This window comes from Choloepus didactylus, chromosome 11, assembly GCF_015220235.1.
Source record: "Choloepus didactylus isolate mChoDid1 chromosome 11, mChoDid1.pri, whole genome shotgun sequence".
NCBI classification, from domain to species: domain Eukaryota; kingdom Metazoa; phylum Chordata; class Mammalia; order Pilosa; family Megalonychidae; genus Choloepus; species Choloepus didactylus.
Window position 1 is genome coordinate 59,214,469 of NC_051317.1, and position 25,007 is coordinate 59,239,475.

General features: G+C 38.8%; 1 protein-coding gene across 3 annotated transcripts in view; it reads right to left on the reverse strand.

Annotated features, from left to right (window-relative positions):
* MTMR12 (myotubularin related protein 12) overlaps window positions 1–25,007 on the reverse strand; it is a 98,203-nt gene that overhangs the window by 13,054 nt on the left and 60,142 nt on the right. For all 3 annotated transcript variants that reach the window (XM_037799171.1, XM_037799170.1, XM_037799172.1), the window contains exons 8-11: window positions 7,574–7,649; window positions 2,654–2,760; window positions 1,850–1,974; window positions 252–330 (exon numbers count right to left, since the gene is read on the reverse strand). In XM_037799171.1, the coding sequence (XP_037655099.1) occupies window positions 252–330; window positions 1,850–1,974; window positions 2,654–2,760; window positions 7,574–7,649 (387 nt within the window). The remainder of the gene's footprint in view (window positions 1–251; window positions 331–1,849; window positions 1,975–2,653; window positions 2,761–7,573; window positions 7,650–25,007) is intronic.

Genomic DNA, 25,007 nt, shown 5'->3' on the forward strand with positions numbered 1-25,007 from the left:
CCTTTTTTGTAGTCATTCAAAGCCTAGTCTATAGAACAGATCTCTTTGCAGGCAGGTAGCACACCTAGAAATTCCTATCAAATATGCACAGAAATAATAACAATGTAAAATCCACCTGAACCCTGAATAGAGTATGTGAACTAAAATTATTTAACTGTGAAATATAAAATTGTTCAATTCTTTGTCAATTTGCTTTATACTTTGAATTAGAAAACTGCAAAATTCATGAGCAAAAGAATGGCTTGAAATACCTGATTATGTCAAGCCAGCTGCTACTCTCCAAGAGAGAAAACCATTTTATATCTGTGTCCCAAAATTCAGTACTATTATCTGGGAAAACAAAAAACAAAAAAATAAGGAAGTCAGGTTGTCGTTCACCAGTATACCTCCTACAGAAACTTGTACTGTTCAGATTAATGATCCTAGACTTAAACCGTGGAATCTATGCACAAGTCTGCATTTTAAGTAAAGAGCATTTCAAAACTTCAACTGAATGGTTTGTGAACAGAATACCCCTAAGAAAGGTATGATTGTCAAAATCAATCTTTAAGGCTCAAATGGGACATACCCTATGCTATCCATACAACACCATGGACCACCTTGTAATTCAATAGAAAGAGGAACATGTTCTATGCAGAAATCGTCACCATCCAGGCTGCTATTTCTAGAGTGGAAAATGCAGCATCCTGATGCCATAAAAGCCTAATGGTGAGACTTGACTTGAGTCAGACTCCTAAATAAAGAAGTACATGTACCTTAAACACCACTGTACAATTAATTCCCCCCTCACACCTTAAAAAATAGAGAACCCTGAGTTTTACAGAAGTCTAATACGTTTAAAAGTTACAAACTCAAATTAATAAAAGGTAGATATCACTGCAAATCCTGGATGATAAAAAAACAAAACAAACTGTAGAATCACAGCCAACAATCAACTAGTGAAATTCATTACCCTCTCCTCCAGGTCCTAACTTCTTATGAATCTATTTTATAACACTCATCACAATGTGTTTTAGTTAGAGATACGCACATCTGTTTCCCTGCAAGAGTATAAGCTTTTGGTGCCCGATTCATCTTTCTCACCAATGCCTAGCATATTCAATGTATACAATGGAAATTCAATAAATGTCAGGTGAACGAATGAAGGAATCCTAAATTAGTTAGGATTTCCTAGGATAAAAGGTCCAAGTTAGAAAAAGGTACTTTTGATTGGGACAAATCTCAGAGGGTAAAGACTCATTCAAGAATGAAAAGAACAAGTAACTGAGCATGATTAGATATGACTCAAGTTCTAAATTGTTGATAGGGGGCAGCCTGGGCAGGGAAATGAGGATGGCTAGGATGGGCATCTTTCATTTTCTACTTTGTACATTTCTGACTAATTGAATGTTTTACATTGTAAAAAAGTATATATGCTCAATCAGAAACAAAATATAAGATATTTCCATTTAATAAGCTACGGAGGAAAACAGAGATCATTCAGGCTTTATAAATTACTATAAGCAAGCCAGTGAATATAGGCATTGCATAATTCAACAACTTTAAAAGGAAGAAACCAAAATGCTCACCACTGGGCAACTGGTATTCTCGGGAAAGGAAGAAAGGAGGGGGCTCTATGGTCATTGCCATGAGACAGGGAGCAGTGGGGTGAAAGCCTGGAGGACACAGAGAGGTGCAAGGCAGCTGCCCTAGGTGACTGGACCGCCTACTCCAAGCAGACGGTCCTCACAACCGGGACCATCTGCACACTGCCCTAAGGAACCCAGGGAAAAGGCACCAACTTTCACCTGATCCATGTGGCATGTCTTTCCCCATTGGATAGAAAGTTTTTGCTCAGCATTCTTCTCACCTATCAGAAATAGCTGCTTAAATTTAGAGTACGCAGTCTGGATTTCCTGCAAGGATAGGAAGTTGCTTGATAGGTCTTCAGTTTTAACAATTTCATAGGGTGGCCTGTGGATGGTCTTGTAAATTCTAGGTATCAAAAAGTAACAAGAGATTAGAAGAGCAAACATCAATTCAAAATAGCTATTTTTTCCTGAACACTTACTATGTGCCAAATCTGTGTTAAGAGCTCCATAGTTATCCTCTCATTTAATCCTCACCAAGGAGGTAACTAATCCAAGATTGCTGTTCCCAGGCAACAAATGAGGGAACGGAGGTCCATATAGCATCACGACCTGGCCCAAGATTATGAAGTCTATAAACTGAGATAGTCACAATTAGAACCAAGGCAATGCAACTCCAGAGTCTACTCCTTTTTTTGTTTTAAACTCATCTGCTTTTTAAAAAAACGTTTTATTTTGAGAGTTTTCAAACATGCAGAAAAATCGCAAAGAGTACAATGACATACATGATGACCTAGAGTTGACAACTGTTGACATTTCAGACATCATGCCACTTCACTCCAAAATACTTCAGTGTGCATCTAAAAAAGCTATTCAAGTGACTTGTAATGATTATGTTATAGTCTTTCCAAAGTAATTTAAAATGGTCACTATAAATTGGTCACTATAAATGATACATAAATTGTATTCTTCTAGCCGTAAGCTATCAGCAGGTAAACAGACATACCATTAAGAACTGTTCCTGGCTTCTTGGAAAAAGAGAAGAACCGAACTAAACAATAGCAATATACAGAACTAGTACTGACCCATCCAAGAAGCTTTTTTGGATTTGTAAATTGCCTTCATCCTGTTCTTTGGGCAGTGCTGACATTTTCAAAAGGGCACATCCATTGTGGCAAGACCAACACCAGATCTGCAGAGGGAAATAAAGATTTTCCAGATATAAAATATACAACCGAACAGGAGACAGGTAAGCTCAGCACTTCAATTCATACAAGGAAATTTATAACTTTAACAAAAAATGGCTGGATGTATTCAACTTTTTTAAGCCAGGAAGTATTTATTCACAACAAAACAGACTGATTTAGTCTTAAAACAAAACAAAACAAAAAAACAAAACAACAACAGGTTTAAGTATAGTCAGACTCAGACTTGCTTAAATACTGACATACACCTTTTGACTTGGTTTTAATACTGGTAACCTAGACGGCTATAACAAGAAAGCAATAACATTATTATTAGGATAGTAGCTATCCTAGAGCCCAGGCACAAGTTCAGATTTAGTGTGAAGGAAACAGGAGAACAGAAAGAAACAAGAGGAGGTGGAGAAGGAAGCTAAGGATGTTCATGTCCCCATCCTGGGTCCCAGTGAAGTGAGGCAAAGTTTGTCTCATGAGAGTAAGAGTTTAGAATGGAGTTACAAACTTAAAGAGAATGAAAAATGCTTATATCAGCTCCAGGAAAGAATGATACAACGAATTTAAAGGCGTTTAAAAAAAAAAAAAAAATACTGCTGAGCAGAGGCAAGAGCCCAGCGGAGGCAAAACAGCTCAGAGTTTTAATGGATCCCATTCAGCACAGTCTGTTGGCTGATTTCAATAAACTACAGCAATGCTCTTTAGCCCCAGAGCAAAGAAAGATAGATACTCAGGGTTGGGAAACAGCAGAGAGTAGAGGCCAAAGTCTCCAGAATGGCAGCAAGTGTGTGGCTGAAATTACACACTATGTCTTCACTTACGAGGATAAATGAAGACAGAAAAGAACAGAGTAGGTGAAAAGTCAGGGTAAAAAAGTATCCCGATATGAAAATGTTTTGGAACTAGATAGTGATGAAACGTCACTGTGCCAGTTTGAATGTATGATGCCCCCACACGCCATTATCTTTGATGTAATCTTGTGTGGACAGACCTATCAGTGTTGATTAGATTGTAATTCTTTGAGTGTTTCTTTGGAAATGCGCCCCACCCAGCTGTGGGTGATGACTGATGAGATATTTCCATGGAGGCATGGCCCCACCCATTCAGGCTGGGCCTTGATCAGTGGAGCCATATAAATGGGCTGACAAACAGAGGAAACTCAGTGCAGCTGTGAGTGACATTTTGAAGAGGAGCTACAGCCAAGAAGGACACTTTGAAAAAAGCACAGGAGCTGCAGATGAGAGACAGTTTGAAGATGGCCATTGAAAGCAGACTTGTGCTCTGGATAAGCTAAGAGAGGACAAATACCCCAAGTGCAATTAAGAGTGACATTTTTGAGGAACTGCAGCCTAGAGAGGAATGTCCTGGGAGAAAGCCATTCTGAAACCAGAACTTTGGAGCAAACCCAGCCACGTGCCTTCCCAGCTAACTGAGGTTTTCCGGACACCATTGGCCATCCTCCAGTGAAGGTACCCAATTGCTGATGTGTTACCTTGGACACTTTATGGCCTTAAGACTGTAACTGTGTAACCAAATAAACCCCTTTTATAAAAGCCAATCCGTCCTTGGTGTTTTGCATTCCGGCAGCATTAGCAATCTAGAACAGTCACTAATGGTTAATTTTGTTGTGTGTATGTCATCACAATTTTAAAAATTCCTATGAATGGCACTGAAGGCCCTTCATAAACTGGCACCAACTTTCTCTTCAGTCTTAGCTCCTACCACTCTCCTCTGCTCCTACTGCATATTAACAGCTACTATTTATTTGAGTGCTTATTATATGCCAGATTCTGAGATAAGTGAAATGTACACAATCTTGTAGATCAATGGTTCTCAAACTTTTTGGTCTTAGGAGACCTTTACACTCCTCAAAATTATTGAGGACCCCAAAGAACTTGTGTTTATGAGGGTTATATCTACCCATATTTACCATATTAGAAATTAAAACTGAGAAACTTAAAAAATATTAATTCATTTAAAAAACAAAAATAAACCAATTGCATGTTAATAAAAATAACCTAGTTTCCCTCAAAATTGGGGAGAAAAGTGACACTGTTTTGCAATTTTGTAAATCGCTTAATATCTGTTTTAATAAAAGATAGCTTGATTTTCTGTCCTGAGTTTTTAGAAAAAGCATAGAGAATACAGTGTAAATATGAGTAGGTTCAACAGGAGTGAGAGACAGACATGGTAAGGATGTAGCCAGAGAAGGGACTGACTGACTCTTCTGGAACTTAGTTTTCAGATTAAGAGTCTGATGAGACATATCCTAACAAGAGACAACTAATCTAGATCACCAGGGGTTCTCACCCTGTGAGAATTTGTTCCTCAGGGGACAATGTCTGGACACTGGCAATGTCTGGAGAAATGTTTCGTTGTCCAGGGGTAGGCCTGGGAGGGGAGTTATGGGGAGCTACAGACATTCATGGCATATATTTTTCTTCTCAAAGGAAAGGCAATCCTCGTCTTCAAAACCAAAAAAAAAAAAAAAAAAAACAAAACACGTTTTCACTATAAAAGAAAAGCAAATGCTACTGCATAAAATTGCTAAGCAGGATGTTCCGGGTAAAAGTAAACGTTTTCTACTTCTCTGCCTCAAGCCACTGACATCAAGTGAGTAGAGGCCAGTAATGCTACTAAACATCCTATAATGAAAAGGACACCCCCATACAACAAAGAGTTATCCAGCCCAAAATGTCAATAGCGCCAAGGTTGAGAAACCTTGCCTTAAAAAGGAAACAAAAAACAATCCAAAAGATAAAAGGTTAGAGTAGTACATGTTTTCAGTATTGATCATTTCAAAAGAACAGTTGAAATGACTGGGTTTTCTAAGTTAAGGTACATAAAAATTTCACCAACCTAATATATAAAATAATTGCCTTTTAATTTGTGTAAGATCATTTTGGAGATATTAATGTCACAGTTGAATAAAAATCTTGCATGAGAGCAAGAGAGAGCGTGCGAGAAAGAGTGCACGAGAGAGCACGCGCGCGATTGCTCTGTGTTCCCTGGATAAATGCGTAAATTCCATCTTGTGTAATGGTTTTCTGCTGTCCATTCACACAAACTCCACTACTCACTAATAGAACATACAATTAGGGTAGATCTAATAAAGTTGAGAATAGCTTCCTATGGTTTCTATCAAAGTTCTGTTGCTGACTCCTCTCTCAGGTCTTATCAGAACACTTTCTACTTCTCAGCCCCAAGGCTTAGCTAGAACACAGAGTGGCTAAACTTCATACAATGCAGGGATGGAGAAGCAGCCTGTTCCCACATACATAGAAAATTCACCTTGGTTTCCTCCCACAGAGCATACTCTCTTCCCAGATTCACCTATGAAAGGCCATTTTAGTATATGTGTTGTCAAAGCAAGCTGAAAGGCCATTTTAGATCTTTTAAGATCTAAATTGTGATTCTCAAAGTGTGGTCTACAGACCCCTGTGGGATCCCAAGATTCTTTCAGGTGGTCTGAAAGGTCAAAACTATTTTCATAACAATATTAAGATATAATTTGGTATATCATTAAAGAACAACATTCACAGTAATCTTAAAAAGCTATTAAATATTCCTCCCCTTTCCAACTATATATCCAGTTATGAGACTGGATTTTCTTCACATACTTCAATCAAATCCCAGAGTACTACAATGGACTGAATACAAGCAGCAGATAGGAGAATCCAGCTGTCTTCTATTTTCAAAAATGTAAAACAATGCTATTCTGTTTTTTTCTGTATTAGAAACTATAGTTAATTTTCATATAAATATTTTATGTTAACATGTAATAAGTTTTATTGTTTATATAAATAATAATTGTTTCCAGTTTTAATTTTTAATATGGAAAATATATAGATACAACCCACATAAACAAAAGCTCTTTAAGATCCTCAATAATTTTTAAGAGCGTGAAAGAATCCTGAAACCAAACATTTGAGAATTACTGCTGTAATCAAAGGTTGCAAACTGGTGAGACATGAGCCAAATGTAACCCAGAGACACATTTTCTTAAACATCTGAATCATCTGCACACATTTAGAAATTAGGAAAATTCACATAAAATTTATATTTCTGGCTTCTTCTGAAAAATCAGACCATCTGGCAACACCATGCCCGTATTCCCATTTGGTAGAAATAGGCTGGCACCAAAGAGCAGCTACTCCCAAGGCCAGGCAGAGCATTTCTGGCTCACTACCTGGCTTTTGGGGATGGATCCCTGCCAGAACATTTCTCCTACCATAAAGGAGTGCTCTTTTTGGTGAACCAGCCATGTGCACGGCACAGCATTTATTCCCAATTCTCATTCTCTACTACATTCCCTGAAGGCTTGGCAACTCCCAACCACCAATTAGGAACTGGAATAACTACCAGAGTCTTGCTTTCTTTGATCAGTGACACTTTAAGATGGCTCCCATCCCATTCTATTCTGTGAAAACTAAGCACTTCTTGTTGTCTTTGGGAGAAAATACAACCATGCCCCTACAAAGATTAATAGTGTGGGCCAAAAAGAATCTTACCCTAAGAGCAGTCAGCTCAGCTTCAAAACAACTTAGGTGTTAAATCATGCTTTCAACACTTGAAAGATCCATATCCTCTTAAAGCTTTTTTAAGATGTCTTTTTAAAGACATCTCCCTGTCCCAGGGTACCTCACGTTTAAAAGCCTTCAGCACCACCTCTAGAGAGTCCCTAGGATATTTCTGGATCACTCTTGAACTGAGGACAAACCAAAGCCAAAGGGCTTTAAGTAAGATAATTTTGCCAGGATGGGCCAATGAGCCAATCCACTGCCATCCAGCCGATTTATCTGCACTTACTGGTATTCCATGACCATGAAAGCGTGGAATATCCTCTTCAGGAAGAGGGATGGGGACAACAAAGTATGCTGGCAACCTAGAAGAAAGAAAGGCTGTTAACTTTTTTTTTAATTGGAGAAGTTGTAGGTTTACAGAAAAATCATGTAGAAAGTACCATTCCCTTATACCACACTATTATTAACACCTTGCATTAGTGTGGTATATTTGTTGCAACTGATAAAAGAACATTTTTATAACTGTACCGTTAACTATAGTCCATGCTTTAGAGTTCACTGTGTTGTAGAGCCCTATGGATTTTTTTCTCAAGTTTTTTTTCTGTTACCATGTATAAAAAACTAACATTTCCCCCCTTTAACCACATTCAGGTATATATTTCAGTGCTGTTAATTACGTTCACAATATTGTGTTACCATCACCATCATCCATTACCAAAACTTTTCCATCATTACTAATAAAACTCTGTACAATTTAAGCATTAACTCCCCATTCCCTACTCCCACCCCTCCCTGAAAACCTACATTCTTGTTTCTATGAATTTGCTTATTCTAATTATTTCTTATCTGTGATATCATACAATATTTGTCCTTTAGTGTCTGGCTTATTTCATTCAACATGATGCCTAAAAGGTTCACCCAAGTTGTCGCATGTATCAGAACTTCCTTTTAACAGCTGAATAATGTTCTACTGTGTGTATCTATCTCAACTTTCAGTACTAGGGTTAATTTACTAAATATGAAATCTCCTCTTCAATGAACATAAGAGAGCCAAGCAAAGTGTTAGGGCAAGGATCAGATGAATTATCTCTCTTACTTTGAAGTAAAGTACTCAGCCAAATTAGTTGGGAAATCTGAGTTCAAATCTTAGCTCTGCCCCAACCTCTGTGTAAAATTATATAAGTTACATACCTAAGTCTGTTCCCTCCTCCATAAAATGAGGGGGTTGGAACAGATGATATCTACAATATGAATTCCAAACTGGGAGTCATCCCCCTCATCAGATGGCAACAATATAAGCACTTGTGTTGCTTTCACTTAGACTAATATGAAAACCAGTAATTATGATGATGCTGCCCAGACATTTAACCTGTTAGTAGCTGGACAAAGGAAATTAGGCTTTTGGAGCTGCAGATCAGATATATCTCTGGAGATACTGTGGGTTTGGTTCCAGACCACCACAATAAAGCGAATATTGCAATAAAGTAAGTCACATTAATTTTTTGGTTCCTAGGGCACATAAAAGTTATGTGTACACTATACTGCAGACTTTTAAGTGTGCAACAGCATATCTAAAAAACAATGCACATATCTCAATTAAAATGTGACACAGAGACAGAAATGCTGGAAAAATGGCGACAAGAGAATTGCTCAATGCAAGGTTGTCACAAAGCTTCAATTTGTAAAAAACGCAGTATCTGCAAAACGCAGTAAAGTGAAGCACAATAAAACAAGGCATGCCTTTATGGGGACATCTTCTCTTTCTCTAGTCAATACAGCACTTTTTTAGTGGTAAGAAACCCACCTAGAGTTGGGTTTGTAAACATCTTTCCTTCCAAGAACTTGAAATACAGCCTCACAAGAAATAAGAGATTCCCTTGGGATCTACTCCATAGCTGCTTGTTGAATTGTGCCTTGAAGGTCTTTACCTTTCTGTATATAACTTGTATTGCATAACAATGAAAGAACTGAAATTGTAGAACTGTAACTCATAACAATTTTTGAAATTACCTATATGACTGCTTGTTGAGCTGTACATCAAGAGATGACATCTTTCTGTATGTATGTTATATTTTACGATGGAAATGTCTGAAGTTATGGAACTGTGACCCATGACATTCTTTGAGATTTCCTAACTACCTGTGAAATCATACATTGAAAGTTATCACTGTTATGTATAGATGTTAAAGTTCACAACAGAAAAAATGGGAAAAAAAAGAAATAAGAAGATGCCTATGGTGTTAAAACTACAGAGGAAAATAATCAGATGGTGTTTGTATGCATATTCGAAGTAAATCTGTTAAATATCAGGTCATGGGAAAGATGGATTTTTAGAGCTGGAGAGCTCCAAACTCAAATTTAATGAAGTTTTTAGATCTAATCAATTCACAAGGGATGGAGCAACATATTACCATTACCATGGGGATATGATCATCAAAATCAACATATAAGAAACTCTTTCAGGAAATGAAATAAGCTTTAGTGGCAGAGAGAATCCAAAAGGAGCCGAGAGGTCACTCTGGTGAGCACTCTTACGCACACTTTAGACAATCCTTTTTAGGTTCTAAAGAATTGGGGTAGCTGGTGGTGGATACCTGAAACTATCAAACTACAACCCAGAACCCATGAATCTCGAAGACAGTTGTATAAAAATGTAGCTTATGAGGGGTGACAAGGGGATTGGGAAAGCCATAAGGACCACACTCCACTTTGTCTAGTTTATGGATGGATGAGTAGAAAAATAGGGGAAGGAAACAAACAGACAAAGGTACCCAGTGTTCTTTTTTACTTCAATTGCTCTTTTTCACTCCAATTATTATTCTTGTTATTCTTGTGTGTGTGCTAATGAAGGTGTCAGGGATTGATTTCGGTGATGAATGTACAACTATGTAATGGTACTGTGAACAATCGAAAGTACGATTTGTTTTGTATGACTGCGTGGTATATGAATATATCTCAATAAAATGAAGATTAAAAAACAAAAAAACAAAAAAAAAAAGACATAATGCTGAGCAAAATAAGCCAGGCACAAAAAGAGAGATATTGTATGTTACCACTAATGTGAATTCTGTGAAAAATGTACAATGTTTTATACTGTAGAATGTACGGGACCTAGAGATACCAATTAGTGGAGGGGGAATGATAATCTAATAAGAACAGATAAACTATGGAGGGTAATCTCAATGTTATGGGAATGCTCAGGAATGATTATGGTTTGTAAACTTTCTTGGATATAGTAAGATCATGTTGGAAGCAATAGAGTTATTTTAGGTTTTTTTTTTCTCTTATTCCTTTGTTTTCTTAGGGGTTGTTAATTTTCTTGGGGTATGGTAGGAACATGTTGGAAGCAATGTAGTTATTTTAGATTATTTGTTTTTCTTACTCCTCTGTTTGGACATGGTTTATTAATTTTCTTGGGGTATGGTAGGAACATATTGGAAGCAAAGTAGTTATTTTAGGTTATTTGTTTTCCTTAATCCATTGCTTTGTTTGAAATGTTGTGGGGTTTTTTTGGTTGTTGTTTGCCTGTTTGTTTTTAATTTTTTGATAAACAAAGTTAAAAAATTGAAAAAAAATCAGTAGAAAAATGGGAGTAAAAACTAAATGACAAATAGGGTGGGATGGGGGGATGGTTTGGGTATTCTCTTTTCACTTTTATTTTTTATTCTTATTCTGATTCTTTCTGATGTAAGGAAAATGTTCAGAAATAGATTGTAGTGATGAACGCATAACTATATGATCATACTGTGAACAGTTGATTGTATACCATGGATGACTGTATGGTTTGTGAATATATTTCAATAAAACTGAATTAAAAAAAATAAATAAATAAATAAAAATCAGTAAAAAAAAAAAAAAGAAAAAAAGAAACTCTTTCAGAAAAATGGCCTTTTTTTTTCCCCCAATAAATTGGAAAAAAAAAAAACTGCTGGCAAGGGAATCTATAGATTAAGACTTGAGAAACGTATCAATTGATTGCAAGAGGTGAACTGACATCTGCATTTTAAGATCCCCAGGTGATTTACATGCACATTAAATTTTGAGAAGCACTTCTGAAGATGGTAACTTGCAAGTAGGCCACTGCTACTCAACCTTTACAGGAGAATCACCTGTGGTGTAGTTTAAACTAGATTTTCAGCTCCTTTCTCAAAGTGGCCTATTCTAGAAAGCTGGGAGTGGGGCCTTATTTTATTTTTAATTCGCGAGTCTTTCTTACCAGTGAGGTTGAAAATTTTTAAATGTTGGTTAGCCAGTTAATCTTTTCTTATAGTCTTTCACAGAAATAAATTTTCAGAACCAAGTGTATTTGCCATCCAGTCATTCAAGAGAGGAGGTTGGACAGAAATGAAGAGCAGGGGGACCAATGAGGGATGTTTAAGATGTATTCTCTTGCCCCAATGGACTCTAGGTGAATTCTACAGTCTCTGTTATAAGATCTCCAAATAATAAAAGCAATTATTTCTAACTCCTTGGAAAGTAGTCATTAGGATGAATTTAAAAGACAAAGTAAACAACCTTTCCAAATGCAGGATGACTTTATTCATGGAAAGTTGTATGATCCACTAGGCACAACCTTAGCAGGAGTGACGGAACTCTCAGAGTTTTAACACCAGAGTAGAAATATGTCTTCCTGTGGCAGCATCAATTCACAGGTTCCTCTATGTAAAACATATCCCACAGGCTATATACCTTTCTATACCTTCACAGGGAGGTGGGATGAGAGGAAATTCTTTTCAGGAGGAGATTAAAAAAAGAAAAGGAATGAATTCTTCGGTACTGACAGCTCTGACCTTGGAGGAAGGTGAAGTAGATGCAATTTCTTACTCTTATCCCACCTGATGGAGGTCCCCTCTAACACTCATGGGGCTTTATTAACTTATTCATTCTCTCTCCTATTTACTAAACATCTATTATAGGCCAGGTACTGTGTCTGGTACTGAGGTTATCATGATGAGAAAATCAGATAGTGTGTCCTTGCCATCAGAGATGACATGTTGGAGAAACAAACACTAGCCAAATGATAACACAAAGAAAAATAAACTCATAATTGCAGCAAAGTGCTCTGAAGAGAAGATATGCAGTCCATGAACGCTCATCACAAGGAGACCTGACCTAGTCTTGGAAAGCTCCTTAGAAAGAAACACCTGAGCTGAGATCTGACAGCCGAGGTGGAGTTAACTACATGTGCACAGCTAGAGGCAAAAGGAGCATTCCAGACAGGAGACAGAACAAACAAGGCCTACAGTAGGGAGGTCAGTATGGCTAGAGGGGTGTGACACAAAGTTGGGGAGTTAGGAAGCAGCCAAACCATAAAGGGCCTTGTAGTGCTTGTATGGGTTTTGTTCTATAAAAAACTGCAGGAGGCCTCTGACAACATGATTAGATGCATCCAGAGAAACACTTACTCTGCCTGCTATGTAGGAAATGGATGCACAGGGGACCATTTAGGCAGTTGTTATAGTAATCCAGGTGACAAATAAAACATAACTTTTCCTATATCATTCCCATGGAACAGAAAAGCAGGGAGGGTGTGTGTGGCTGGGATAGTCTAAGAGGTATGTGTCTGCACTGAGTGCTACTAGCATCAAAATCTTGCTAAAGCTCCATTCTCCTCATTTACCATGAATGAAAAGCTTTCCCTGCTGCTGTCTCTATCAGGTATAATTTTGAGTTGTTGAAATTTATGCACCACCAACTAACTTAATCAGTATGTGGCAGATTGTTTCTGTTTTTAAGGAATTCTGGAAGTGGAAGGCCTTATATCAGTATCAGTATCATGTTACAAATTACCACTTCTCACCTCTTTCTGAGCATGAGCTAGCTTTCCCCTTCAAGTTTTATGGCTGGGAAAGAAGGGAGGAGCAGGGTGAAGCTGACAGTGAAGTTATGGGGTGACTGGAGGATTGAGTGGGTGATATGACACTTGCCCAAAGGCCGCTCCCCATATCATCCCAGCTCACCCAGTGACAGGAGAGCTAACTTGTTAATGGTTAAGACTGACCTGAATCAAAATTGATCTACTGAAGAGGGCTGTCACAAACATGAAATTCTCAGGAGGGTCACTAGGAACATGTTCCAAAATGATAAGATTCAAGTTTCTAAAAACGGGTTATGCAGAGTCATCGTTTAAAAATGTAGGTCAGATCACATCACGTCTCTGCTCAAACTCCTCCTCACTGTACTCAGAGCCAGGGACTAAATTCTTGGGAAAGCCTCCAGGCCCATCACCACCCAGGCCCCTCCCTCCTCTTCTACTACTCTCTCCCTTGCTTTCTCCTTTCCAGGTCCTGGGCTCCTCGCTGTTCCTCACACAAGCCAGGCAAGATTCCACCTCAGGGCCTTTGCCTTTCCTGTTCCTTCTGCCTATAATGCTCTTCCCCCAGGAATCTTCTAACTCAATCCTTCAGCTCCTTCTAGTCTTTGCTAAAAGATCACCTATTCAGTGAGGCCTTCATGACCAACCCTCCCACAATACCTCCAGCACTCCCTAGTCCTGTGCCTGATTCTCTACAGAGCACTTATTACCTTTTAATATACTATAATCTACTTATTTATTCTGTTGTCATTGCATTGCCCCCACAAGGATGACAGCTCTATGTGATCAAGGATTTTTAGGCTTTCTGTTTATTTCTGTATTTCCTGTAGCTAGGACAATGACTGGCACATAGCAGGCCCTCAAAAATGTTAACTAAATGAATAAAAGAAGGATTCAATGAAAGAAAACACACAATATAAATTCAGTAATGCCTCTAGAAGGTTAACACTTGGATTTCAGATATAACAATGGCGAAAAAATGACACAAATTCACTTTTGAGTATTTTAAGGGATACTCTAAGTGTTTCTTTAAAAAGCACAGTATTGTGCCCTTATGAAACTTGTTACTGCAAAGAAGAGGCTAAGCCTACTTATAATTGTGCTTAAGGGTCTCCCACCAGAGAACCTCTTTTTTGCTCACATATTGCCTCTTTCTCTCTCAGCCCACTCGGCAGGTAAATTTACTGCTCTCCCCCCTATGTGGGACATGACCCCCAGGTGTAAATGTGGCAACATGGGACACAACTCCCGGGGTAGAGCCTGAACCCAGCATCATGGAATTGAGAAAGTCTTCTTGACCAAAAGGTGGAAGAGAAATGAAACAAAATAAAGTTTTAGTGGCTGAGAAATCCCAAATGGAGTCAAGAGGTCATTCTGGAGGTTTTTCTTATGCGTTATATAGACATACCTTTTTAGTTTTTAGTGTATTGGAATAGCTAGAAGGAAATACCTGCAACTGTTGAAATGCAACCCAGTAGCCTTGATTTTTGAAGACAACTGTATAACTGTGTTCCTTACATGGTGTGACTGTGTGATTGTGAAAACCTGTGGTTCACACTCCCTTTATCTAGTATGTGGACAGATGGGTAGAAAAATGGGAACAAAAATAAAATGAATAACGGAGGGATAGGATATTTTGGGTGTTCTTGTACTTTTATTCATTGTTCTCCTCTTCAGCTCTTCCTAAATACTACAACCATACCTCCTCCTCTAATACTTTCTCCTCCTCCCTCTTCTTTAAGGGAGAAAAATGATAAATTATTTTCTGTTGTGCATACAATTCTTATTTTAAAATAAGACTAAGTAATGTAGTTGAAATTGTAGGTTTCTACCTATCTTCCCATATAAAGTGCTAGTGTTTAAAGGCAACTTGAAAGGATGATACCCTCTGCACTTTGCTTATTTGAACAATCAGAATAGTAGGAGCAGTGAAGTAAATTCCATCGAGAACATTTCTGAAATAGGGTTATTTCTGAAATCTTAGGTAAGTTGATTCTAGTTCTAACCCTCCTTTGTATACAAGACAGAAATGCATTTATTATATAAATGAGAAAAAGCTGTATGCTGATTGGGCATGCTTTTTTTTTTTTTTTTTTTTAAATCATCATTTTATTGAGATATATTCACATACCACGCAGTCATACAAAACAAATTGTACTTTCGATTGTTTACAGTACCATTACATAGTTGTACATTCATCACCTAAATCAATCCCTGACACCTTCATTAGCACACACACAAAAATAACAAGAATAATAATTAGAGTGAAAAAGAGCAATTGAAGTAAAAAAGAACACTGGGTACCTTTGTCTGTTTGTTTCCTTCCCCTATTTTTCTACTCATCCATCCATAAACTAGACAAAGTGGAGTGTGGTCCTTATGGCTTTCCCAATCCCACTGTCACCCCTCATAAGCTACATTTTTATACAACTGTCTTCGAGATTCATGAGTTCTGGGTTGTAGTTTAATAGTTTCAGGTATCCACCACCAGCTACCCCAATTCTTTAGAACCTAAAAAAGGTTGTCTAAAGTGTGCGTAAGAGTGCCCACCAGAGTGATCTCTCGGCTCGTTTTGGAATCTCTCTGCCACTGAAGCTTATTTCATTTCCTTTCACATCCCCCTTTTGGTCAAGAAGATGTTCTCCATCCCACGATGCCGGGTCTACATTCCTCCCCGGGAGTCATATTCCACGTTGCCAGGGAGATTCACTCCCCTGGGTGTCTGATCCCACGTAGGGGGGAGGGCAGTGATTTCACCTTTCAAGTTGGCTTAGCCAGAGAGAGAGGGCCACATCTGAGCAACAAAGAGGCATTCAGGAGGAGACTCTTAGGCACAAATACAGGGAGGCCTAGCCTCTCCTTTGCAGCAACTGTCTTCCCAAGGGTAAAACTTATGGTAGAGGGCTCAACCCATCAAACCACCAGTCCCCTATGTCTGTGGTCATGTTAGCAACCATGGAGGTGGGGTAGGCGAATACCCCTGCATTCTCCACAGGCTCCTCAAGGGGACACTACATCTTTTTTTTTTTTTTCCTTGTTTGTCTTTTTTCTTTTTCTTTTTTTTTTTTTTAACTTTCTCTTCTTTTTTAAATCAACTGTATGAAAAAAAAAGTTAAAAAGAAAACAAACATACAATAAAAGAACATTTCAAAGAGACCATAACAAGGGAGTAAGAAAAAGACAACTAACCTAAGATAACTGCTTAACTTCCAACATGTTCCTACTTTACCCCAAGAAAGTTACATAATATAGCAACATTTCAGTGAACTTGTTCCTACTACATCCATCAGAAATTAACAGACCATAGTCATTTCTGGGCATCCCCAGAACGTTAAATAGCTTATCTGTTCTTCTTGGATTATTGTTCCCCCTTCCTTAATTGCTCTCTACTGCTAGTTCCCCTACATTCTACATTATAAACCATTTGTTTTACATTTTTCAAAGTTCACATTAGTGGTAGCATATAATATTTCTCTTTTTGTGCCTGGCTTATTTCGCTCAGCATTATGTCTTCAAGGTTCATCCATGTTGTCATATGTTTCACCAGATCGTTCCATCTTACTGCCGCGTAGTATTCCATCGTATGTATATACCACATTTTATTTATCCACTCATCTGTTGAAGGACATTTGGGTTGTTTCCATCTCTTGGCAATTGTGAATAATGCTGCTATGAACATTGGCGTGCAGATATCTGTTCGTGTCACTGCTTTCCGATCTTCCGGGTATATACCGAGAAGTGCAATCGCTGGATCGAATGGTAGCTCTATATCTAGTTTTCTAAGGAACTGCCAGACTGACTTCCAGAGTGGCTGAACCATTATACAGTCCCACCAACAATGAATAAGAGTTCCAATTTCTCCACATCCCCTCCAGCATTTGTAGTTTCCTGTTTGTTTAATGGCAGCCATTCTAACCGGTGTTAGATGGTATCTCATTGTGGTCTTAATTTGCATCTCTCTAATAGCTAGTGAAGCTGAACATTTTTTCATGAGTTTCTTGGCCATTTGTATTTCTTCTTCAGAGAACTGTCTTTTCATATCTTTTGCCCATTTTATAATTGGGCTGTCTGTACTATTGTCATTGAGTTGTAGGATTTCTTTGTATATGCAAGATATCAGTCTTTTGTCAGATACATGGTTTCCAAAAATTTTTTCCCATTGAGTTGGCTGCCTCTTTACCTTTTTGAGAAATTCCTTTGAGGTGCAGAAACTTCTAAGCTTGAGGAGTTCCCATTTATCTATTTTCTCTTTTGTTGCTTGTGCTTTGGGTGTAAAGTCTAGGAAGTGGCCGCCTAATACAAGGTCTTGAAGATGTTTTCCTACATTATCTTCTAGGAGTTTTATGGTACTTTCTTTTATATTGAGATCTTTGGTCCATTTTGAGTTAATTTTTGTGTAGGGGGTGAGGTAGGGGTCCTCTTTCATTCTTTTGGATATGGATATCCAACTCTCCTAGCCCCATTTGTTGAAAAGACCATTATGGCTCAGTTCGGTGACTTTGGGGGCCTTATCAAAGATCAGTCGGCCATAGATCTGAAGGTCTATCTCTGAATTCTCAATTCGATTCCATTGATCTATATGTCTATCTTTGTGCCAGTACCATGCTGTTTTGGCAACTGTGGCTTTATAATAAGCTTCAAAGTCAGGGAGTGTAAGTCCTCCCACTTCGTTTTTCTTTTTTAGAGTGTCTTTAGCAATTCGAGGCATCTTCCCTTTCCAAATAAATTTGATAACTAGCTTTTCCAAGTCTGCAAAGTAGGTTGTTGGAATTTTGATTGGGATTGCATTGAATCTGTAGATGAGTTTGGGTAGAATTGACATCTTAATGACGTTTAGCCTTCCTATCCATGAACATGGAATATTTTTCCATCTTTTAAGGTCCCCTTCTATTTCTTTTAGTAGAGTTATGTAGTTTTCTTTGTATAGGTCTTTTACATCTTTGGTTAAGTTTATTCCTAGGTACTTGATTTTTTTAGTTGCTATTGAAAATGGTATCTTTTTCTTGAGTGTCTCTTGAGTTTGTTCATTTCTAGCATATAGAAACATTACTGACTTATGTGCATTAATCTTGTATCCCGCTACTTTGCTAAATTTGTTTATTAGCTCTAGTAGGTGTATCGTTGATTTCTCAGGGTTTTCTAGATATAAGATCATATCATCTGCAAACAGTGACAGTTTTACTTCTTCTTTTCCAATTTGGATGCCTTTTATTTCTTTGTCTTGCCGGATTGCCCTGGCTAGCACTTCCAGCACAATGTTGAATAACAGTGGTGACAGCGGGCATCCTTGTCTTGTTCCTGATCTTAGAGGGAAGGCTTTCAGTCTCTCACCATTGAGTACTATGCTGGCTGTGGGTTTTTCATATATGCTCTTTATCATGTTGAGGAAGTTTCCTTCAATTCCTACCTTTTGAAGTGTTTTTATCAAAAAGGGATGTTGGATTTTGTCAAATGCTTTTTCAGCATCTATTGAGATGATCAATTGATTTTTCCCTTTCGAGTTTTTAATGTGTTGTAATACATTGATTGTTTTTCTTATGTTGAACCATCCTTGCATGCCTGGAATGAACCCCACTTGGTCATGGTGTATGATTTTTTTAATGTGTCTTTGGATTCGATTTGCAAGTATTTTGTTGAGGATTTTTGCATCTATATTCATTAGGGAGATTGGCCGGTAGTTTTCCTTTTTTGTAGCATCTTTGCCTGGTTTTGGTATTAGATTGATGTTAGCTTCATAAAATGAGTTAGGTAGTGTTCCATTTTTTTCAATGTTTTGAAAGAGTTTGAGTAAGATTGGTGTCAGTTCTTTCTGGAAAGTTTGGTAGAATTCCCCTGTGAAGCCATCTGGCCCTGGGCATTTATTTGTGGGAAGATTTTTGATGACTGATTGGATCTCTTTGCTTGTGATGGGTTGGTTGAGGTCTTCTATTTCTTCTCTGGTCAGTCTAGGTTGTTCATATGTTTCCAGGAAATTGTCCATTTCTTCTACATTATCCAGTTTGTTGCCATACAGTTGTTCATAATATCCTCTTATAATTTTTTTAATTTCTTCAGGATCTGCAGTTATGTCACCTTTTTCATTCATTATTTTGTTTATATGGGTCCTCTCTCTTTTTGATTTTGTCAGTCTAGCTAGGGGCTTGTCAATCTTGTTGATCTTCTCAAAGAACCAACTTTTGGTGATATTTATCCTCTCTATTGTTTTTTTGTTCTCTATGTCATTTATTTCTGCTTTAATCCTTGTTATTTCTTTTCTTGTACTTGGTTTAGGATTGGTTTGCTGTTCATTTTCTAGCTTCTTCAGTTGATCCATTAGTTCTTTGATTTTGGCTCTTTCTTCCTTTTTAATATATGCGTTTAGTGCTATAAATTTCCCCCTCAGCACTGCTTTTGCTGCATCCCATAGGTTTTGGTACGTTGTGTTCTCATTTTCATTCGTCTCTATATATTTAGCAATTTCTCTTGCTATTTCTTCGTTAACCCACTGATTGTTTAGGAGTGTGTTGTTTAACCTCCAGGTATTTGTGAATTTTCTAAGTCTCTGATGGTTATTGACTTCTAATTGTATTCCATTGTGGTCAGAGAATGTGCTTTGAATAATTTCAATCTTTTTAAATTTATTGAGGCTTGTTTTATGTCCCAGCATATGATCTATTCTGGAGAAAGTTCCGTGAGCACTAGAAAAGTATGTGTATCCTGGTGATTTGGGATGTAATGTCCTGTAGATGTCTGTTAAATCTAATTCATTTACCAGATTGTTTAGGTTTTCAATTTCCTTATTGGTCTTCTGTCTGGTTGATCTATCTATAGGAGAGAGTGATGTGTTGAAGTCTCCCACAATTATTGTGGAAACATCAATTGCTTCCTTTAGTTTTGCCAGTGTTTCTCTCATGTATTTTGTGGCACCTTGATTGGGTGCATAGACATTTACGATTGTTATTTCTTCTTGCTGAATTGCCCCTTTTATTAGTATGTAGTGGCCTTCTTTGTCTCTCAAAACATCCCTGCATTTGAAGTCTATTTTATCTGAGATTAATATTGCTATACCTGCTTTCTTTTGGCTGTAGCTTGCATGAAATATTTTTTTCCATCCTTTCACTTTCAGTTTCTTTGTGTCCCTGTGTCTAAGATGAGTCTCTTGTATGCAACATATTGATGGTTCATTTTTTTTGATCCATTCTGCGAATCTATATCTTTTAATTGGGGAGTTTAATCCATTTACATTCAACGTTAAAACCGTGAAGGCATTTCTTGAATCGGCCATCTTATCCTTTGGTTTGTTTGCCATATTTTTCCCTCTCTCTATTAATATCCTTTATTGTACCCATACCGAATCTCTTTAGTACTGAACCTTTCTCCAAGTCTCTCTGTCCTGTCTTTGTTTCTCTGTCTGTAGGGCTCCCTTTAGTATCGCCAGTAGGGCAGGTCTCTTGTTAGCAAATTCTCTCAGCATTTGTTTGTCTGTGAAAAATTTAAGCTCTCCCTCAAATTTGAAGGAGAGCTTTGCTGGATAAAGTATTCTTGGCTGGAAATTCCTCTCACTCAGAATTTTAAATATATCGTGCCACTGCCTTCTTGCCTCCATGGTGGCTGCTGAGTAGTCACTACTTAGTCTTATGCTGTTTCCTTTGTATGTGGTGAATTGCTTTTCTCTTGCTGCTTTCAGAACTTGCTCCTTCTCTTCTGTGTTTGACAGTGTGATCAGTATATGTCTCGGAGTGGGTTTTTTTGGATTTATTCTATTTGGAGTTCGCTGAGCATTTATGATTTGTGTATTTATGTTGTTTAGAAGATTTGGGAAGTTTTCCCCAACAATTTCTTTGAATACTCTTCCTAGACCTTTACCCTTTTCTTCCCCTTCTGGGACACCAATGAGTCTTATATTCGGACGTTTCATATTATCTATCATATCCCTGAGGTCCATTTCGAGTTTTTCAATTTTTTTCCCCATTCTTTCTTTTATGCTTTCATTTTCCATTCTGTCATCTTCCAGGTCACTGATTCGTTGTTCAACTTCCTCTAGTCTTGTACTATGAGTGTCCAGAATCTTTTTAATTTGGTCAACAGTTTCTTTAATTTCCATAAGATCATCCATTTTTTATTTAGTCTTGCAATGTCTTCTTTATGCTCTTCTAGGGTCTTCTTGATTTCCTTCATATCCCGTACTATGGTCTCATTGTTCATCTTTAGTTCTTTGAGTAGCTGCTCTAGGTGCTGTGCCTCTTCTGGTCTTTTGATTTGGGTGCTTGGGCTTGGGTTATCCATATCGTCTGGTTTTTTCATATGCTTTATAATTTTCTGTTGTTTTTGGCCTCGTGGCATTTGCTGAACTTGATAGGGTTCTTTTAGGGTTTGTAGACCTATTGAAGTCCTTATCTCTAATTTATCAGATCTACAGCTTCGTGGAGTACACTTTCTCTAACTAACCAGCAGGTGGCGTCCACGAGCCACCTGTTCTCCACAAGCCAGTTCTCCCCTGCTTAGCCTTTTTGGTGAGTGGGGGAGTGAGTCTTGTGGGGCCCAATTGGTGTACCAAGCTTGCGTGTGTAGTTGGTGTTGCCTGCCCTGTATGTGGGGCGTGTTTCTGGGCAGTCGGGGAGGGGGGGTGGCCCTAACAATCAAATCTCCCTGGTGATCCTAGAGTTTTAAAGCTGCTGCAATAGTCTAATCCTTCAGTTCAGTCCTGCCACAGTTTGTCTCTGCCACTGACCCACAAGTCTTTGGTATTGGCGTATGGCTCCTGAGACTTGCAAGTGGGCCCCTCTTCCAGGCCATGCACCCCGGGTCCTCTGTTGAGGGATGACTGTGCTATGTCACAGGTGAGTGCCGTCCCCCCAGGGCAGTTCTGGGCTGTTGGGCTGTGTAGGGAGGCTCCCAGTCTGCTGAAATGATGGCTGAATGGGGCTTTGTTAAGTCACACTGCTCTACCTTCCCAGCTCTGGGACAATCAGCTGAGGTTGCAGGGAAGGCTAATGTCCACGCCCAGTTCTGTGGAGTGTGCCTGTTATTTGAAGCACTTCCGTCACACTGGGTTGTCTGGGGCAGCTCTGGGCTATGGGGCTGGCGATGGGCAGGAGTGTTTCCTGTCCACCAGGATGGTGGCTGTGAGCGGACACCCCCCTTTTCTTGGGAAGTTGTGTTGTTTAGTGAATTTTCTCAGCCACTGGATTATTGCCTTTTGTCTCAGAGCTCTCTTAGTTCTGCTGTTGACTTGACGTGCCCAAATTGAAAGTCTTTGAAGCTTTCTGTATTGGGCTTCTTAGAGTAATTGTTTTAGAAAAAGAAAAAAGGATTTAAAAAAAAAAAAAAAAAAACGGCCCTCCTCAGAGATCTAATGGGTTATTGAAATGCTAATAGACAAAGCAACCAGGGCCATTAAGGAAAGGTCCACAGGGCAGAGAGATCAGCTTTGCTTCGGGATTTGCATATGCACCTCAAGGCCTGAGCTCCGCCCTTCCCCTTTCTGTGTTCACCAGAACTCCAAAAATCCTCTGCTTTTATTTTGGAGTTTTTCGTGTTGTTTTTTTTCTATGCCTGTCTCCTCTCTGCTGGGCTGGCTGCTCTCAGAGTCTCTGGTGTCTGGTCTCAGTCTATCTATGGTTGGAGTTTGAATCAGTAGAATGAGTTTCCGATAAGAGCAGCCACTGCTGTTCTCCCTTCTCCTTCCCGGAGCTGACAGCCCCTCCTCCCCCGGGACTGAGCCTGGCAGGGAGGGGCGCGGGTCCCCTGGCCGCAAAAACTTACAGATTTCGCTGATCTCAGCAGTTCGACATTTTCATGAGTGTTGTATGAAGTATGCCCAAAGACAGATTGCTCTGTGGTGTCCAGTCCACGCAGTTCCTGGCTTTTTACCTACTTTCCTGGAGGAGTAACTAAAACTTACAGCTCACCAGTCTGCCATCTTGCCCCGCCTCACTGGGCATGCTTTTTAAACCCTTTAAAAACACTCAACTTATAAACCTGCTTTTGAGCTGGCCAGTGTACATTTTGTTAATGTGTATTCTCCTTTCTCAGAATTCCCAATACAGTATGTAAATAACTCAAGACCATTTTCTTCTGAGTTCTGTATTTGGTTTACTTAATGGTACATTACCTATTATATCCTAACATTGCAAATAGTACCATAAATGAGTAAAAGTAAAAATGATCTTCTGGAAAAAAAAAAAAAAAAAAAAAAAAAGTATAGTATTGGATCAAGATGGCTGAGTGTGATGGTCCAGGATTCTGCCCTCCCACAGAAGTTTTAAACAACAAACAAGGTCTGGCAGAACCATCTTTTACAAAGCTTCAGAAAACGGTTAAAGGGTTGCAATTACAGGGTTAGTACTGAACCAAGAAAAAGGTAACTTAAAAATGATAGGATCCTATGGCTCCCTGGCTGGTCCCTTCCCCATCTGCACACTGCCTCAGCACCCAGCTGGCCCACGCTCCCAGTACAGGTCTTTGGTCCTGGTTCTAGAGGGAGCAGGGTAACTTTCAACGCACATACTGAAAAGACTGAACCAGAATACTCATCCTGGGCTTGCAGTGCCAGTACCTGCCCTTGCCTGGGGGTAGCTCACAGAGCTCTCCTATGGAGCGCTGTGGGAGAACAGTCAAATCTCGGCAGCCTGGGATGGGGGACTGCTGGTGCTGGAACATACAGTGTGGTGCCCAGGACCATAAGGAACTGTGGTTTCCTGGGGAAAAGGCAATATTCGGATCCTTGTAAGCAGGGGAATTCTTAAGCACGCACACAAGCCTAGAACAAAACACATGAACAGAAGAGACCAGGGCAAACTCTTCTTTTTTACCTTGGGCTGTTCTTTAAACTTACTGTTAGGACAGCTAAGCTCTGAAGAGAGAACTTGCATAAGCCAACTGACAAAAACTTGGAAAGGTGTTTTTTTTTCTTTTTCTCTTTTTTTTTTTCCTTGTTAGCTCATGGCATTCAAAGAACATTCTGTCATAACACTAGCTGGATACAAGCTTAAAGAATAGATGCTTCAGTGTCTCAATTCCACAAATAACACATTAAAATATCAAAATTTCAGATTGCAACAAAAGGCCAAAAAATACAAAGAAAAAGAAATGATGGCCTGTTCAAAGGAGCAAGATAAAGCATTAGAAACGATCAACATTGTATAATTATATAGCTTTAATCATGTGACCATGTGACGGCAAAAACCTTGTGACTGACACTCCCTTTATCAAGAGTTTGGGTAGAAGAGTAATAAAATAAAGACATGCATTAAAAAAGAAAAAAAAAAAAGAAAGAAAAGAAAAAAAAAAAAGAAAAAAAAGAAAGAAACCATCAATAAAGAGGACCAGACTTGGGACTTGGGACATACCAGACAAAGACTGTTAAAAAGTGGTCCTACTGGCAGTTTGGTATGCCAAACCATCTATCTTGGGGCTTGCCTTTATGATGCTCATTACTGCAAAGGAGAGGCTAAACCTGCTAATAATTGTGCCTAAGAGTCTCCCTGAGTACCTCTTTGTTGCTCAGATGTGGCCCTCTCTCTAGCTAAGCCACCTTGGCAGGCGAACTCACTGCATTCCTCCCTATGTGGGACCTGACTCCCAGGGGTGTAAATCTCCCTGGCAATGCTGGATATGACTCCTGAGGATGAATCTGAACCCAACATCGTGGGATTGAGAACATCTTCTTGACCAAAAGGGGGATGCGAAATGAAACAAAATAAAGTTTCAGTGGCTGAGAGATTCCAAACAGAGTTGAGAGGTCACTCTGGTGGGTATTCTTACACACTATATAGATAACCCTTTTTAGTTTTAATGTGTTGGAATAGCTAGAAGTAAATACCTGAAACTATCAAACTGCAACCCAGTAGCCTTGACTCTTGAAGATGATTGTATAACAATGTAGCTTACAAGGGGTGACAGTGTGATTGTGAAAGCTTTGTGG